The sequence below is a fragment of the Varroa destructor genome, unplaced genomic scaffold (genome assembly GCF_002443255.2).
Source record: "Varroa destructor unplaced genomic scaffold, Vdes_3.0 BEIS01000005.1, whole genome shotgun sequence".
In the NCBI taxonomy this organism is placed as follows: Eukaryota; Metazoa; Arthropoda; class Arachnida; order Mesostigmata; family Varroidae; genus Varroa; species Varroa destructor.
This window is the reverse complement of record NW_019211458.1, coordinates 18,809,734-18,828,525: the sequence shown is the minus strand read 5'-3', so window position 1 is coordinate 18,828,525 and position 18,792 is coordinate 18,809,734. Positions and strand designations below refer to the sequence as shown.

The following is an 18,792-nucleotide window of genomic DNA, read 5'->3' as shown; positions in this document are numbered from 1 at the left end:
ACTATGTTGAAAGTTGGGTTGGAGAAATAGTTGCAATCATATTTATTGTACAACCTGCAACGTCCCATTCCTTTTTTAGTTTTGTAGCAATCTACGATCCCGCCAAATTGGATGATACAAAACAAAATGAAGAACCACTGAAAAATCTCTGATGATTTTTTCTTAGGCTATCTAGAAGACACTCCAGTTAGACACTACCGTCTACGTATTATTATCTTTAAACTTTTGGAAGCAATCCGTATACAACTATCAATAGTTTTTTTTTTATTTGCTACGACCACTAGTTATTTGCGTTTGAGAACGCCATCGTACTCTTTACAAGTAGGGTAGTGCACTATTCAAAAAATGTACCAGATTACTCAAGCTACTTCAGTCGTTTAACACAGCATCGTCTGCTGCATGAAAAATACAAAAGACCAAAATTAAAACCTGTTATTTTGCTGTCTTGTAACTCTAAATTTATGAAGTTAGTATTTTTCCATTGAACCTGAGTTTTTTTTCAGTAACGGTCACGAGAAAAGACTAATCTATTAGTTTCATTAAAAAGCTACCTAAACTGCTCTAAACATAAGCTAATGCGGTACCGATGCATTTGATATTTTTCGATAGCATGTCTTTTTTAACCTTTAGGTTACCATAGACTACCATAGAATCAGGGGGAATATCAAGCTGATCTATAGAGAACTTTATTTTCTCTTAAAATATTACTTTTTTTAATGAATATTATAAGATTGTCCGTTTCGATATGTCAATGTGAAATTATCGATAAATACCCCCGTTATTATAAGGAGTAAATCGCAATTACTAAAGATTTCAACGTGTTCACCTTTGTGATCTCCTCGTTGATCATAGGTATGAACTACTTGTGGCCAGATTGCTGAGGATTATACTTTATGAATAGTTTTGACTGGTTCAAGCCATTCCTAATAATTTGAATGAATAGTAAAATTCCACTTTTTATCTATTGCTAGTTGCTGCAGAAACTGACATACACTTTCCGTTTCCATGTATATATAAATATGCATGGTCAAATTTCTAGATCCATCAATTATGCGCGAAAATTAGGTAGATGGTCTAAAATGCCAGGCATCTACTTTATACATCTGAAAGAACCAAAAAAAGGACTACAATCGGAAGCAAAAACGATTGTTTATTCAATCCAGATGCGACAAAGATTAGCCGATTTTGTCGTTTGTCGAAGCTCTAGGCTGGACATAAAGTACTGATTTAGTGATTTTTTTGTTGGCTAATATCCCTTTCAGTCCAACAAAGTGCAGCTTGCGAGTAATACTATGTCTGCTACTCGAGTCGATAGTACGTTAGTGAATTCTGTTTGAGATATCTACGGTTCCTATGACACAAGGTCGCTGTTGGCCGATATAGCTGAGATCGCTATGATGTTTGGTCTTGCTCGGCTCTGCCCAATGATTTAACTAATATTGCTAAACTTTGCCTTCAAGTAACGCTCATAATTTAAAAGCTCTTCGGTTACGTTTAATGGAATTTCGACTTAGAAGGCCAGCAAATGGCGTGGCGTGGAATCAACGACATGTTAGACAAAGTAAGTTCCCGCGACTTACTCGGGGGTAGCCAAGACCTCATCTTTGGCTGAAACAAAGACAAAATTGTTTATAAAAGATAAATGGTAACATGACAAGGGACAAACGGCAGTCAAGTATTTACACGCTATAATCGCTATGATGGGAACAATATAATTTACTTATTTTACTTAAACTCACACATGGGGGTCTACCAATACAAAAAAAAATTGAATACGGATCATCATATTTTATCACACCAGCATCAGGAGCCTTTTACGTTGAAACTGTCGAGGACACTTTGCAACAAATGGCTATAAAAGTTATCAGGAAGCAATAGAAAATAGTTATAAAAAGTAATCAGAGCCTATTTATAAACTTCGGCGATTTTCTGCTCCAGTTTTACCTTAAAGCAGAACGTCGTGTTTAAATAATTTTATCGAGCCGCTGATTTCTAATATAAATCAGTTGATGCAGTGAATGCTTGCGTGCCGATTGAGCGAGCTTCCTTCTGCATTTTTGCTCAACTTCAGTCGTTCGATTATCTGGGATTTCGTTGTCTGTTACTTGATATTTCAGTAGGATCGTTCAGTAATAATGGTAGGTTAAGCCAAGCATTTTCCTTGAAGAAACACTGCTAACAATAATGTCTGCGTTCTCCTTTATGCGGATCCGCCGGGCTTTAATATATTAGTACGCATGAATTTAATAATATAGCGTAATTTGCTGATAACACAGAAAGCAATGTCTACATTTATCACGAGGCGTGCCATGTAGCCAATATCAGCTGAATACCTGTATTGCCGCTTACTGTACAAAATAAAAGTGATATTTTCGTATAGATTATTGTTAATATGGAACAACTTTTGTCTATATATATATATATATATATATATATATATATATATATATATATATATATATATATACTAGGTAGCTAGGTGATAGGTGATATACTAGGAGGCTTAGCCTTATTTTACGAGTAGCTGCATAAATTAACTTCATAGGCACTGGGTGCTCAAATGTGAGTGGTATGATAGACAAGCTTACTTTAAATTGCATTTTGCTTTTCCATACACACAGTAAACCGAAAGAGGCAGTGAATTTTCGAAATCATTAAATACGAAGAACTATAGGTTTTTAGGAACCTTAGTAAAAACAGTTAGGAAAGTTAGTAGGAACATCGTTCAATATAAACCATGGTCTGTATTTTCAGAAAAATTTAAAGTTTTTAGCCATTTCTTTTAGTTAATTCTTTTTCAGAAGAACGAACCCTCCAGATGCTGACGCTGGTTTGCGGAAACATTCAGGACCCTTCTTTCACACAGAATGCGGGCTCAAACTGCGTGTACATATACGCTAACAGCGTTGTTTTGCTCTCTTCGTCGTTGAACTGAGATTTTACTGAGGTGAAGAATTCTCCCACATGGTATCTCGAACGCAATGCGATTCGGTGCAGTGTAGGCCAAAAAATTTGTTTTCATATTGATAAATGCTTGTCACGCCGTTCCTTCTCCACTTAGAAGATGCTTATTCTCATCCAGCCGTTGTTGGCTGAGCTTGACTGTTATGGAACACCTGTAGAAAAATGTACTATTAATTTCCGTAGCAGTAGTAGTAGTATTATTGCATTCAAATTTATTGATTACATGTGCCGTTTCATTCCCGTACGTACTATACTGCACGGAGATTTCAAATATTACAGTAATTATGAGTGCGGCAGGCTGTCTACCGCTTTTAGAGTTTTGCACCCGCAGCCAATGACTCTCCAAAAATTTCATGGTCTCGTTGTGTCTAAGTTTATCGACGGACCGCTGTTGATCGCGGAAATACTTGTCGTGATTCTAAGCCCTTTAAGCCAGACAAACTGTGCCTAATTCACCACGACAGTCTGGCTGTAACGTTTGCAAAGCAAAATCTCGGCTATTCCGTTTCAGTATACCAGGTGCCATTGTTGGAAAATGTTTATACAAAAATGAAATCTGCAGCATATTTTCACGGAATTTTTCCATTATTATTAGTACGTAGCCTTTGATGCATCTCGGCTGTCTGATCTGTTCGTTACTAGTGGGCTTCCACAAGCGGATACAATTCATAAGTATAAGGCACCCTTATGAGCGGCGGGTTCAATCATACCCAAGTAAGACTGAGATGGGATGCTGCTTGGCGCTAAAAAGCCATTATTGATAAAATACTTGAGTATTAGTTCGTGATTTATTAATTTGCTTGTTAAATGGTTTGCAGTTTTTGGCTTAATGCAGTCATCTATTTGGATGGGCAAGCAAGCACGTTCTTGATATTGGAAATATATTAGCTCGTTTGATTGCTGTGATAAAGGTAAGGCCTGGTTGAGCTACTACATACTGGCTCATTAAATCATTTCAGATACTACTATCCGAATTAGTTGTTTCAACATGGCAAAAGTGAGCTTTAGCATAAAGAGGTCGAGCGGACCCACAACAACTCCTTTTCGCAACCTTGTCACAAGCGTGCTTCTCTACACTTATTTTTGTACGTATTCTTATAGAAAAACAATGACAGTGCACGGGTACGCAGAGGGAGGTTTTATTGAAATGGTGTGAAAGTCATCTCAATGTAATGGTTAAGCCTTCATTGCGATTGTATTTTAGCTCTAAAACACTGTCGTAATTTTGCCCCGTCATGTTTATGTTGATAATCAAAACGAATACACAAGACTACCAATTAGCCACATTGTGTCCCAAGGGTTACGATATTAATAACTAACATTAAAGCGAAGTGTGTGTTTTTATAACAGAGATTTTCAGAGGGCGAACATTTTTGAAGTGGTCTCAACCCTTGGAGTGTGGTGGTGATTGTTTTAAAGAGAAATTATTGGTTATTTTAGAACTTTGATCTACCTCACCCTTAAGTCAATAATGTGTTCAGTTTATTGCTAATGCTGTTTACGATAGTACCTGAATGAAATTGATTTTTGGAACGTGTTTCTTTGCAATACCTGCCGCCGCTTAAATAAACCATCTCTTCTACCGAAGATAAATCATCATAATGCAGATTTCATACCCGTAGTGATAATGACCCTACTTTCGAACATCGATGACTCTGCTTACTGGCCAAAATGGCCAATATGTCTAAATAGAGCAAGCGAATTAAATAAATAACTGTGTCATCACCGATTGCTAAATTAGGACTTTGATTTGAACTCTATTCGTCGTAATAAGGCGAACCACAGATCGCCTCCGTTGCATTTGGTTATTGCTTTCTCCGCCTCATTTGAATATCTATTCAAATGCAGACCTTTATTTCTATTGAGAGAATAACGCAACATGATTTGAGTTTGATTAATAGATATAGGGAATACATATAGGTTATACATTTCGTATATCCCGGCTTGCCGAGGCGTCAAACGGTTCATCCAATCAAGATCGTTAATTTTCTAAATGTATCAGTTTCTATAACATTTGCGTCTAAATTCAGTTATTTCTGTATGTGGGAAAATGGGTAACTGTTACACTGACAAGTATATTTCCAATTAAGATTTGGCTAAAAGGTGGCCTTGGCGGAAACAAGCAGTATGATATTAGTAAATAATCAACAAAATGAATTGAACTTTAAAAGCAGCTGTTTTTGCTGGAAGCATAAGAAAAAGTAAAGACAAAAGCGTACTTAATGCACTGGATTTTTCTAGCGTCTATTGATGTCCTGCATGGTAGGATTGCATGCTTTGCTTCTGGGAAATCTGGGATTTTTATTTGACTCAATACCATTCTCGTGCCTGCACAAAACATATATTTACTAGATAAAGATATATACTCGCTTTAGGCGAAAAAGTTACCGTATATTTTATCAAGTACTATATACACGAGGTCTAAATACGCCCTAGTCCTGGATAAGAGATAGAGGAAGTGGTCAAATTAAAGGCTACTGTGATCATAGTAAAAATCCGAAACTAACATACTCGTAAAGTACAGTTTTAAAAAACCTCTTTTGATGGACGCTTTTTACGGTGCTGGAGCAATGTAGAATCATGTACTTGACATCCCCTAAACGGTTTATCTCAGCAAAAGCCAAATAAGCACACGTCCGAATATGTATATGTGTTTATATACGCATTTCGATATAATTTTATTCAACCGTGTTTCAGATACACACTGGCATACCCCCGATGCCCACCAACCAGAATAGTAGGCTGGTAATGTTATCAATTAATAAGTTCCGTGATCAAATCATAATAATAATAACAACATATCGATAGCCAATGTGCCCCATTGTCGCACGTCCCGCCTTGCAATGTTCATGCTCGGCAAGGTGATTCTCCAGCATAATTATATCGTTCCATTAAAAAGGGTAAGCGTTGATCAAGTACGTGTCTACTTGTCGCATTGGCAATCATTACCGCACAGACAGTTGTCACCACATTTGCAGCTGAAGCGCTTGGCTCCTGGTGAACCCTTTTTGCTGCAGTCACACTTGTCCCCACAAGTGCAGTGGCCGCTGGCCTGACAGTTACACTTCTCGTTCATAATGTGAGCCTTTTCTTCGACCTGTAATTATCTATAGGAAAAGAGTGGTTAGTGGATAAAGTAGTGCAAATTAAAAAGTTATATACGATCTCTGTACATACTTATAGAAGAATTATCCATAACGTATTAACTTAATTATTTTAAGAAACTGATACATTCCAAGGCAACGTGGTGGCCTTCTGCACAGAACACAACTTTACACACCACTCGCGTGTTTTTCTGCTAAACACGTCGTGGTCCATATTCGAATTTAAGCGTAGGTACACTCCATTTCACGCTGGAAACCAGCCAGTCATCCAAAGGTATGTCTGTCGGCTTAAGTACTGGACATAAAAACACGAAAAACGATTCTCTAGATGGGTTTAACCGAAGCGGTTGAAATGATATGTAGATATGAGTCAACGCTTAAATCAGTAACACTTCAACTCATCCCAGTTACCGTGTGTCCTTAGCCGAGCTTCGTCCACTGAGCTACTACGTAACCGATGCTGTTAAATGAGGATTGGCGTGACACACGGTTGTATGAATTTCTACGCGAGAGTTATTATTAATCTAACTTGAATAGCTATTATAGGAAACAACTAAATAGACCAAGACAATCGTCAACAGAAGACAAATTGACCAGTCGCCGTTTACGTGCATGAGCTGGGCTATTGACCCGTTATATTGCTCTTTCCAACCATATCTTTGATATGGACAATATAGTAGACCGTCAGGACTGACTATCATGGCAAGACGTTTAGACATTAACTAAATGGCAGTTTAGGGTTAGGTCCAAAAATGATGCGGAGACTGTAGACTTCTACTGATCTCATGTGGTTTAAGTGCCGCGAATTCATTAATTAGATTGCTGTACCCCGACGTCTAGTACAGACGGGCACTAACTTTACAACAAGCACATCTCAAGGAGCTGTCTTGAATCTCAGTTTTAGCGCTGGGGAAAACCGATTATTCGATAAGGGCAAATTCAATTAAACATTGGTTCCGTGTTGGACGACTACGAGCATAAAATTCGCTTGATACTGGAATGGCACAGATTCAGAGGTAGGTTTTGATCGCTACATTATAACCAAAACACTCTATGCATTGCAAATATTTCTTTAGCAAAGTAACAACGTGGTACTTACTGTTTTTTCACAAAGAGAATCTCTCGTAGCGAGTGTGTGGTCTTGCGCTTCCGACAGCTGCCTTATATCTGCTAGCATCTGCGTAGTAAGTGTAGACAGCGTCATAATGGTGTCCCCTCACTCAATATGGCCCAGGTCGACGCAGCAGCGGCTTTGGTCGCGTGGAGAGGGTAGGGAACGGCAAGTTAGTTACGTAGGAATGACGCCCTCTCTTTGCTTCCCTACTGTAATGTTACCTGTTAGCACAGATACGAGCAAGGGTCTGCGTGATAAAGTGTAGTCCAATAGCAACTTGTACGGCTTGACAGACTGGGAAAATCTTGCCGCGACGTACGTGGTTACTCAGGCAGGCACACAGACACATTAACAAACGGACACACGACAAGTCACAAGTACGTAAGCAGTACCAGACGAACGAACAGTCAATGGTAAATTAATACTGGTATGCTAACGTTAATCATATTGTAGCGCTAAGTAGCGATTGAGTTGGCGCCAAATGAGAGCGAAGAGACGATAGGAATACCAGCAAGGCCTCTTCAAATGACTGTATTATTATGGGTTACTGACGCGCCTGCCTGTTGTATTCAGGGTAGATAACTGCAACGAATCAATCTATTATTCGAAAACATTAGCCAACAATTAAAAAAGTAAGCTCAGAGTTGTAATAGTATTTACTTCACTGGAATCATGTTTTTTACCTTGTCAAAAAGGAAACCTATTTTTTTCGTACTATAGGTATGTGCTTTCCGTTATTGTAGGTCTACTGTTTGTTGTTCTTTCGAATGTAGCTATCCATATCCGATTAAGTCTTGCTGTTAGTATTAAAATTAGCAAAAAGGATTCTACTGGATAAAACAAGCATGCCGGCCCAAAAAGGAAAGAGATCAGAATTGTGATTGCACTTTGGCGGCACCGGTTGATCTGTCCCGAATATTTTACGCAAGACTTCAGACGATTAAAGTCGAGGCAGATGCACTAAAATACCAGTAAGAAAAAGAAGTAAGGCTGACAAAGTGCGTTCTTAAGCTGTTGCAATAATGTTATATGTCCAGACCCCCCATTCCATTTCTCTGTCAGCCAGGTTTACATGTATGATAGGGATGCGTTAAAACTATCCTGCTAAAATGTAATCACAGGCAATTATCGACAAGTAACCCGTAAAGAGACGCCGGCTAAGAATCTACAAATCTAAGTTTAACGTCCGCTAACTAGATCGACTGGTTACGGTAATTTGCGGTTCAGCTTTGAGTCACCTACCAAGAGCGATCGTTTTGAGACCGCTCATCTGCTCACTTGCTTCGAGATTAAATCGTTCCGCCCCCTAGCCGCTTTTGATTTCTCTTTAGGCCATTATTATCTGTGAACAGAACATGATCGATTCAATATACGTTTATGTTTTCGACAACTAATGCGATATGATAACGCTGTTTTACTTGTTATTTTGCAAATCACGTTTCTGGGAAGGAACGTAGGATTCGCGGAAGATTCGTTTGATTTTTTTTCATGACAATTCGTCGCCAGCGTCACGAGTGCATGTCTCGATGGTAATAGAAAAGCGTATAGCTATAGATAGTGGCGGAATCTCGAATAAAAAGTCGAAAGGGAGCAAGATAAGTTTGTATTGGCGATCAGTCAGTGAAAACCTTTGTATTGTCAGGTCTTTACAGATTATGCAATTTTAAAACATAGTATATTTATCGGGTTTTCGGCCATTAACATATGTGCACGTTCGTTAGAGAAACATAAATTATCGAGGAATATCGTTATGATAACAATCAACAAACCTGTGAGAGAAAGAACAATGTTTATAAGAGAAACCGCATTGCTATCGATCACTAAACGGCAAATCCTATCGCCGAACGCGTCAAACGACAAACAATATAGCTGTTTTTAACGTAGTAGTCTTAAAAAAATTAGAGATACAAGGTTCAGCGGATTTTTTGCATTGGGTGAGAATACTTTCGAATAGAGTATTTATTTTGCACACGCATGTACACGTCATGAAGGTGATTTTATGGGAGCGAAACAATAACACGTTAACCCGAATACCACGATACTGATCATACGACGAATTCATGTTAACCCTTTTGTACATACGCCTACTAATGATTCATAATATCAACGACGAAAAGAACCGTTGCGATGAGGCGAAGTTTCCTCTTTATGACTCAATAGTAGTTCATTTTCATGTATGTCTACAGGGCACTACCTATTTGCGCAAGAGGATAGCTGAGAAATAAGTGCTTAAGAAACATGGATAGGAGGGGGCGGATATTTTCGAAGCAGAGGCCTAACGCAAAAGAAACCTGTTTGGATATAATCGATAATCTCTCAAGTAATAATAATAATATATTCCTGTCTAACACAAAGCAAGCTCCTAGAGTACTAGCCATTGCCCCTATAGACATAAAACGAAAACCATCTATCTGCGAAAATAACCTAAACAATTTATCCGCTTGCAGAGTGACTTGATACTTAAAGATAGCCAGAGCTAGGGTTTTATAATACAGTTATCCATTTAAAGAGTGTGAGAAGTGCAAATGCCGACGTTTAGCCGCCTATCGATAATAATGAGTAGAAATTTTCGCCTAAGTGCTAACCGATTCGTCATCCTTTCGTGTTATACCTTATCTGGACTGTAACAATTTGACTAGCTAATGCTACCTTGGCTACTTGAGATACCGATGACGAGATTATGGCAATTCGAGGTGCGAGGGCTTTACGAAGCCCATGGTGGCTCTGAGCATCTCCTATGCGCCTTGCCTCTTAAACAACTTGCCTTGGAAATGTTTGTTACTAAGTGAAATTGATTTCACTAGACGTAACTCATTCCAGGGGGGCCTACGTCCCTTGCTAACGCAGAAAATCTAGATAACCCAATATACTAATCGAGAAAGTATGACGTGCTCCGCATGTTGTGATTGCAAAAAAAAGTATACGGCAGAAGTCCTGGATAAGTGAACGCGCAGAACGTTCATTCATTAAATTATATAGACGCCGAAGAAGATGCCACTGTGGAAGGCATGAAATATAACAATGACGAGACATCATATTTTGCATTTCTGTAAAACACCGACAAACGAGAAACGCGCAAAAGCTTAAAAAGAAACATTTTCTTTATTTATATGGCCTCTGTGTGACCGTGTAACCTGTGTCGTTGGTGAGATCCATCGAATGAAAATTACGCAGATATTAAAAATCAGAACGGAAGTCGCTTATCGATAAAAGTGACACCGGGATGATTTTTTTAAAAAAGTCTTTTCTGGGCGGCGATGCGTTCGGACATTGGAGAAGTTAAGCACTGTAAAAAAAACCTATAATGCTTGTTCGAAACAGTAGAGGTCTACCATATTTCCAACTTACACGGTATTCTGACGGATTAAACGGATACAGTCTTTAAATGGAGCATCGTTTCAATTCAACAAAATCAAATCTGTTGAAGTATTTGAGAAATCACGATAATAACGGCAGACCAGTTCTCTACTTAATATTTTACTCCAATTCGTTGATTATCCAAAACGTAGGCTGAACGAACTTGCTTGTGAAGGCAACGTATTTCATCTAGAAGCTTATACAAATTCATTCCTTCGAGCCGTCGAACTGGAAAAGTTTAACGCTGCGTCATCGCTATCTACCGTCATACACGACGAGAGCGATATATGTTGTTACGAATTAAACTATATCGCAAAATAAAAGTCGGCAACCCCACCATAATTTGGTCTGTGGCAGTCAAAAGTAACACGCACATTTGGCGTCACTGGACACGGGTATGACGTGAGCATGGACCCAGCAGATGCATTCATTTTCTGAGGCACGACGTACGACGTATTTTTCTGTTGTATTGATTTCTGTCTTCATTGTCTGCCTTTGTTTCCTTGTTGTTTGAAAAGCACCCTAGACACCCTAATAACCTTACACCTGCCATGCACAATATCGGAATCGTTGTAGTTATCCGTCGATGAAGCCACGCATCACTCAGTCCTTCTATGTGCGGTACACGGCAATCGAGACAAATACGATAACATCGGTAACTGAACATATGTTTTGGTCAATGAGAATCTAATGTTGTTGCATAATTTAGTAAACCAGTAGCTCTTTATATGTAAAGAAGGAAATCGATGTTTTAAACGAAGTTTTCTTTTGCTATCTTGCTCTCTAACATACGCCCTAGTTATTGCGGTGGTTTTTACAACAGATCTGGTGAAACTCAACGTATTGAAAATGCGAGAGATTTACTTAATTAACTTAAAGCAATTCAACATTAGACATATATATTGACAGTATTCATTTAATGTTTAAATATAGGAATTATTAAAATTATATGAACTGAAATTTGCTTTAGGCAACCGTTAACGTAGATCGTTTCTAAGGAAAACATTTCTTTGTCTCACAGAAACAGTGTTTTACTTGAGAAGTTTTAGTTGGAAAAGTGTTCTTCAAAGTTAGAATTAACTTAATAAGATAGAATTATCTTATTGAAGTAATCGTAATTGAACAAAAAGTAACACATTTATCAATGACACTGTTTAGTCCATAGTAACCGTTTCGATGTTCTGCAACAATACGATTTCCTTCTTACACAACAAACACGATCATACGATGCCTTAATCGTTCAACATATATACGTTACTATATATGTCCAGTGAGTTGTGCTTTAAGACATATTGATTCTTTGAATTAGTTTGCAAAGCTAGCCTTAAGAGGCTAAAACTAAAGAAATGTTTAACTAGAAGTGATGACATGGCACCATATTAGATGACACTTTATGGTGAAAACATCAACCTTCTTTTAGCTACGTGTATATCGAATACCTCTAATACAATCAAGCAAATGACATGAAAGTAAATATGTTTAGGTAAATAACCACATGCATATTAACTCGGGTAGCACTTTAGTACTGCTACTTCTGGATGAGATAATTAGGAATCTAGATAAGTGAACTACGTAATAAAAAAGTGTTATGGTATTTTTATGGTAGTCCCTATAAAGATAGTAATAGCATTGATTATCGAATTTAGTAAGTTTTATACATTTCTATTTACAAAAACTTCTGGATACTTTTTATTTATAAGTCGCCGGTCGACAAGACTCTTGCCGTTCTTATAGAGCAAACAGCCATATGAAGTTAAGTAAGAAAACTACGATTAACTTTTATTTATTTCTGGTTCACAATTTTGTTCGAAATATTAATAACTCCGCTGTTATTATGCTTCAAAGCAGTTTTGAGTATTTGGAAGAACCTTGAAAAAAATTGCTGGAGTAATATTTAGGTCAGATTAGCAAACCTCGCAGAATTTAAAACGTTTCTTTTCTTGCAATACCGCGTTGCGAAATTCGGTACCGTACGCAAATTTGTCTTCTGCTAATCAATGGTAAGCGGTTTTTTTGTTGCTGCATGTCTTGTCTACATACAAACTTGTCTGCTCTGGTTTCTAACAGAGCGCGCGCATTTTGTTCCGTTTAAAAACATTACGTCCGTTAATTCTACCTGTTAGTGTTTAAGAAAAACAAATATTTTTATCTGAATAAAGTCCGTAACAACACGGAAGTAAATATAAAACACAAATTTGAAGGGTTTTTCTAGTTTTTCAGTATTCGAGATTAAAGGTGCACTTGGGTTCGATCGAGAAGACTGCTTAGGTTTTTCCGAGGTTTTGTAGTTCACTTAATCAAAATTCTACTAACTAAAAAAGATTCTACTAACACATCATAGATAACATGATCTAAGCATATTTTGCTGACGCATCTTTATTCTAAAAGGTCAATTTGAACAATTAAAAACAAGACCCGTAACTTTATCTGTTTGCACTGACGAAACATCCGGCTTGACGAGGACTTCTCTATCACATTACATCATCCAAACATAATTAGAACATAGCGCGCCTTGTGTGAGTCCGCTGCAGCCTAAAGACCATCCATTCAACCGCCACGATACATTGGGTCATCTTATTTTCGTCCGGTGCATAAGACACTGTACAATGATTGGTAGTGAACTCTATTTTTGATTCTAAGCTACTGCCGCGAGTAAGTTCTCCTTTTTCTCGTCATAACTGTAAGTATTAGTGCTGGTGTCCTGTTTTTCCTGTAGACCCGATATTTCAGCATCTCCATACATTGACCGCTTATCAGTGCTTTTAACGTGGTTGATGTGTATTCGATTTGGATTGGAATTTCCAGCCAGTTAGAATTCACTTTCTTCGTGCAAGGAATTTCCATAAGACATTTTTCATTATTCGAATGTTTCTACATGTTTTCACTAATTGTCATTCGCTGAGCGCCTTTCATTTTCCGTAACTGCAGGCAGCGGGTGACTGACCAGCGCGGCCGTGCTGTCCTTACGTAGGATTATTTACGTGAAACTATTCGTTTTTGAACAATCGAAACGGCGTTTTACGAAAGCGCCAAGATTAGCCTTAAAATCAGCTTGATCAGAAAGCTTTGGCCCTTAGACGAAAGGAACCGTGATCTCTAAGTAAATTAGCTCGTTCAAGAAGCAAACTGCTTGCTGTAGCTTGTTCAGTCTCTCTAATCATCTGTCCATCTCAGCCATGTGAAATTGTCCAGTTCGTAATGAAACTGTATGAAGCGATATGGTCCTAGTTAGATAGCATGTGTGTTAAAGGTTTGTTTGGGTTTACATTAAATTACCATGCGAATAATGTATAACAGTGTTACTATCCATGTATAATGTGATAAGGTAGGTGATTATTGCGGAAGATTTACTGGCAATTAGATTAAGGAGTGTCATATCGAATCCACAGTGAATCGTGTCTCTGTCAGATGAAGCCCGCATCAGGACAGGAGATGACCACAAGAGAGATCTTCGATACGAGCGGGTCCGCCGAGGAAAGTTTCCATAGCAGATTTGCACATAAATTTAAAGAATCGCCGTTAGTGGTTGTCGGTAGGTATCTGTGACTGTGTCTTGCACCTTTTAAAGATGTCGTTTAAAACTGGTAACGCCTCAAGCAGTAGATTTGCCTCTGTTTTAGGTGGAATTTATTTTTCACACGTTTCATTCTTTTAATCTTACCTATTAAAATACAGAACCTTTTAGCAATAACCTTATTATTATACGGCTATATAATGGACGAAGCTGATGACCAAAATGTTCGCTTCTCAATCGGCTGCTCACGTTAAGCATAACCAGCGATAACGCGTTTTCTGGTTAGTACTGTCCTTAGAGATTTTATCTTGGCTTAAATCTTGTATTTATTAATGTACTACCTGACCACTAGAGCGTAACTGAAGTAGAAGACACACCCGGAGAAGGCGTTGTACTTCCAAATTTCAGGTTTATTTGCTCACATTGACACGTGATGGCACACTTGGGGCTGTTGTGAGCTGAACATCAGATACAGCATGGTAAGGCTCTTTTAGTGTGTGACGACCTTGTGGACATATTTATAGTTGAGGTCTTTAAGACCAGCTCGACCTCAATAGTGTGTCTATGCATGTGTCGTCTGGAAATTCTGAAAGACTTCAGTTTCGTCACATTGACCTTGAGACCCGTTATCCTATCTAACATGTGCAACAAACGGATGTAAATTTGCGGGCTCTCGAAAAATATACAAACATACTGTAAATCAATTCGTCTATAACAATGATTGCCAAGATTGACTGTTAAGCCAATATATACACCAAGTATATACAAAAAACATCCAAGTTTTTTTCTATGTACTTTATAAGACGTAGACATTACATGACAAAATATATTACACGCATGCATTGGTCTCATTTCGGCGATGTGCTTTGTAATATAAACTTTTTTAGATAGAAGCAGGTTTCTAGTTTCTAATTCGGTTCCTTTTTTTCATCATAGGACTGGCCGGCTGGGTTGGAATCGTCGCGTATGGCATCCATTCATTCAAGAAACGGTCAATAAGACCATCGTTGTTCATTATTCAGCTTCGACTTGCCGCTCAGAGCGCCGTAGTCGGAATGCTGATGCTCGGTTGTAGTTACCAACTCTACAACAGGCTTAAAAAGACAGAAGATACTCAGCGTGAACAAAATACCCGAAGCGAATTTAGCCCAAAAAATTAAAACGGAATTTACTGAGCCTAAAAACTCGGAATCTCCCATAGTACAGTGATTAATAACTTCCAAATGTGGGTTGAGTTTGAACTTGAAGGAAATTAAGTGAAAAAAATTACCATCACCGTTGGTCAGTCTGCAGGGACAGCAGTCGATTGACGGCAGAAAAAAACTACAACTAATTTGTATAGTGGCGGCCCGCATTGACAACTTTTGCTTAACTGTAAGAAGGATACGCACCTTTAGGAATTTGATTAAAATAGAGAGGTAATATTACGAAACGACCTATCTCCGGTTCGATTGCAGCTGTTCGTTAATAGATAGTGCCTTTTTTGCGAAGCGCAGTTCCTAAAAAGAAAAGTCCTGATCCTGTCGAAAAAATTGAAAATTATTGTGGATGACAAGCCAGTGAAATAGTCTAGCATTTCCAAAAAAATTATTCGGTACTAATAACCTAAAAAATAATAACCGGCATAGCAAGCTGCGATGATAGCAGTGGTTGCGGTGACGTTATTATTGGGTGTATTGGCATCTCTTGCTGGAATGTAACAGTATCAAGGATACACCAAAGTATGGCAATACTTACTAAGTGTGTAAGATATTTAAAAGTAAACGAAATAGGTTAGGAAGAAGCGATATTTAGGAATTAACTGCTGTTTTTTTTTCGTTGAGATTTGCTTTATTAAAAATAAAGTATGTATGTTGTTGGGTCTAAATTGTTGTATTTGGCTGTACACATGCATGGAGTACGATAAATAGCATAATTGAGACGCTCACCTTCGACATCAAACGAAATGGTGAAACGAATTCGATAATTATTATATAACTATACTATACGCTAGTTTGATTATTTATCTTTGAATAGAATTTTTGAATGGAGACTGCGACATAGATGCTGTACTTACTTAGGCAAGTGGCTCACAGTAAAACTACTACATGCCGCATATCATTTCTGTGAAGCGTTATCGGTTCGTCGTAACTATATGAAAACGTCAGATCTATGAGATTCCTGGGACATCTAAGAGGTTCAGTTTCTTATAATCGCCTTTTGGAAAGCTATCGATCAGTTTAGATCAGTTTTAACTAGAAATTTTTAGCAGGGGAAAATCTATTTATTATACTTACCTTTTTCTAGTGTAGCGTTAAGGCGCATTTGTTTTTCGAGCCTCTGCACCCCATACGTACCGAATATATGCTCATTTGTAACAACGACTCGATTCGTTCTTGCCTAAGCTGTAGATGTTTCTCGTGAGATCGCTTTGATGTTCGCTCGGTTAGTACCTAATTTTTTGATGCTAATTGTCAAAGCAGTAAAGCGACTCAAGTGTTTCTTTTTCGAACTAATATCAATTAAAGGACAAGCTTATTTGGCTGCCAATCCTGACTATATCTATTTACAGTTCTCTTTAGAGCGAATTCGCTATTACGAGTCTTACGATCCAGTGCGGAAGGTGCCTTACGTGAAACGAGTTGAAAGTAAAAAATATTGACTATAGAATACAAAAGGATATTACTTTATTCAATCATTGATTCGCTTAGCTATTCTTCTTAGTGCACAGTTGTCTGTGTTGTATTTTGTTCTTGCTTTGTGTTTTTGTTGTTTCTGCTGTGTAGTGTTTGTCTTTTATCAACTATCGTCATCATTTTATAGTCTAGTTACTGTTGTATCACAGAAGTGTAAGTTAGAAAACGCTTTGTTGCAGCCATTAATAACGTGCTCACGTACAATCGTTGCTTCTTGACGTTATTACTAATACGGTTGCTTCGGTGGGCGCTAGATACAACAATTGTCTCGCCGAGACACACACTCGTCAGGCATTGTACGTGGAGAGCCATGTGATTGCTTGGTGTACGAGATGCATGCAGTCAAAGAAACGGCGTTTCCGCTAACAATAACTTTTCGAAATTTGCATGCTCTCTCGCTCTTCCTCTTTCTCTCTACCGTTTTAACCTTCCCTTCGTCGTCATTGATGGACGAGACGGGACAGGAGAACAGGAATAGTTCCTTTCAACTGTTCAGTTTTTTTGCTTATTATTTATATTAGTTATTTATCTTACGCACAGTTCCATTATTTCTGTTACTATTACTAGCATTTATATTAATTAACAGTCGCTTAACACCAGGCATATCACTAGGTGACTGATATGAAATTAAAAAAAAATTGGGTCTGCAGGCAGAAGGAAATCGCTTAAGCAGGAATTACGACTTCTTAGAGAGTTACACCGGCATAACATTCAGTGTATCTAGAAGGGAGCTTACATTGCCGAAAAGCCAAAGTACGAGAACGAAGTTTTGGCATAAGCATCGTCTTTGAGAGTGTGGAAGCTGGGGAAATGACAGAGTGACAATTTTTTCTTAAAAAAAAAAAACGAAATTTTTTTGGATAAGCTTACTGGTAGTTCTTCGAGAAGACACCGCAGATCTTTGTGTTTGTTCAAAAGATTTTAGAGCTCTGTGCAGAAATGTTATTGTAATCCGCTCTGAGAGCTGCTTTCTCGTGAGCTTCAATTCTATGTATTGCCTGTTTTTTTTTTTTTAATAATAACTCTGTTTCCTTATAGTTAGTTGATATACTTTTAATACTGTATCTTTCTATTGTGTTTTCCATGTTTTGCTATTTGATTGAGGTCGTTCCTGTCTCTGAGGTTCGCTTGATGTTTGGTTGTGTCTATTTTATTAGAGTTGCGATCATCATTGCTATTATCGAAGTACTTGTTTTAGTCGTAGAAATAGTTGTTGTCATGATGCCCGAAGCATGGCGCGTCGCTTTCGCGTTGGACGTGTCCGTTTTTAAGCGTTGCGCTTGTGCGCGGTGCACAAATCGTCACGCCCTCTCTGGGTCCAGTGATTGTGAGAAGCTGCGTAGAAGGGCCGTCTACGTGATGAGTAGATTTTCCCAGGCTCTGAATAATGAAATACGCCAGAGACAATTCTGGATAGTTCTCGATTTTCTTTTATCGTACGCTCTGTCTATCTCATTTCTTATGCACTGATACAATACATGTATACATGTGATGGGTACAATAAACGAAGTATTCCTACATATGCGTCTCATCCTTATCATTATTTTCCATATATCTACCTCATAGCTCAATAGTCCAACGCTTGATGATGCATGATGTTCTTAGTTATAGAGGGCATTTGTTTGTCTATGTTTATTTCTGTACTACACTTCTGGCAGACTCGAGAGTTCTCATTCATCTTTACGCATTTTCTAATCAGGCATCAATTAATATTTCATTAATCAATTATGATTATTGCCATTATTATAATATAATACTACAATTGTATGACTTATATCTATATATTATTATTATCATTGTGTTCCTCATCATTATTTTGGTTATATCATCTTAAACACTAAACGAAGAGCGGGTGAGAGTAGTTTGAATAGACAAAAATAGTAGAACTAGAAAACAACTCAGCACATTTTAGGGTCAGTTACCATCAGCCATTTATCGTACCCATATCTGTATCATCTGCCTTGGTTATGTGCCATTTTTGCATTTTTATACGGCATTCTGTATTGATAAGTGAAGACGGTGAGCGACGAATGCATTACTGAACTACGATAATATATATGTATA

General features: G+C 37.9%; 1 protein-coding gene and 1 long non-coding RNA gene across 4 annotated transcripts; one reads left to right on the top strand and one right to left on the bottom strand.

Moving 5' to 3' along the window:
* Nucleotides 1-6,015: 6,015 nt before the first annotated feature.
* On the bottom strand, nt 6,016-7,161 carry LOC147755387 (uncharacterized). The gene is made up of 2 exons (XR_015327750.1): nt 6,480-7,161; nt 6,016-6,363 (listed from the first exon to the last, which is right to left on the bottom strand). It is a non-coding gene; the product is annotated as an uncharacterized LOC147755387 (long non-coding RNA).
* Nucleotides 7,162-13,039: 5,878 nt separating this feature from the next.
* Nucleotides 13,040-15,920, top strand: LOC147755386 (HIG1 domain family member 1A, mitochondrial-like). Of its 3 annotated transcripts, none has more exons than XM_086989165.1 (3): nt 13,040-13,191; nt 13,929-14,071; nt 14,990-15,920. In XM_086989165.1, the coding sequence occupies exons 2-3, from the start codon at nt 13,948-13,950 to the stop codon at nt 15,211-15,213; spliced, it is 348 nt and encodes a 115-aa protein (XP_086845291.1). In that variant the 5' UTR covers nt 13,040-13,191; nt 13,929-13,947; the 3' UTR covers nt 15,214-15,920. The 3 variants fall into 3 exon arrangements, with proteins under 3 accessions (XP_086845291.1, XP_086845290.1, XP_086845292.1); XM_086989164.1 differs by having other exon boundaries at nt 13,053-13,219; XM_086989166.1 differs by lacking the exon at nt 13,040-13,191 and having other exon boundaries at nt 13,912-14,071.
* Nucleotides 15,921-18,792: the final 2,872 nt, after the last annotated feature.

Excerpts from the sequence above, each read along its gene's own strand:
- LOC147755386 (XM_086989165.1), top strand. The coding sequence starts at position 13,948 with ATGAAGCCCGCATCAGGACAGGAGATGACCACAAGAGAGATCTTCGAT. Across the intron at positions 14,072-14,989 it reads ATCGCCGTTAGTGGTTGTCG|GACTGGCCGGCTGGGTTGGA; the intron begins GTAGGTATCTGT and ends TTTTCATCATAG.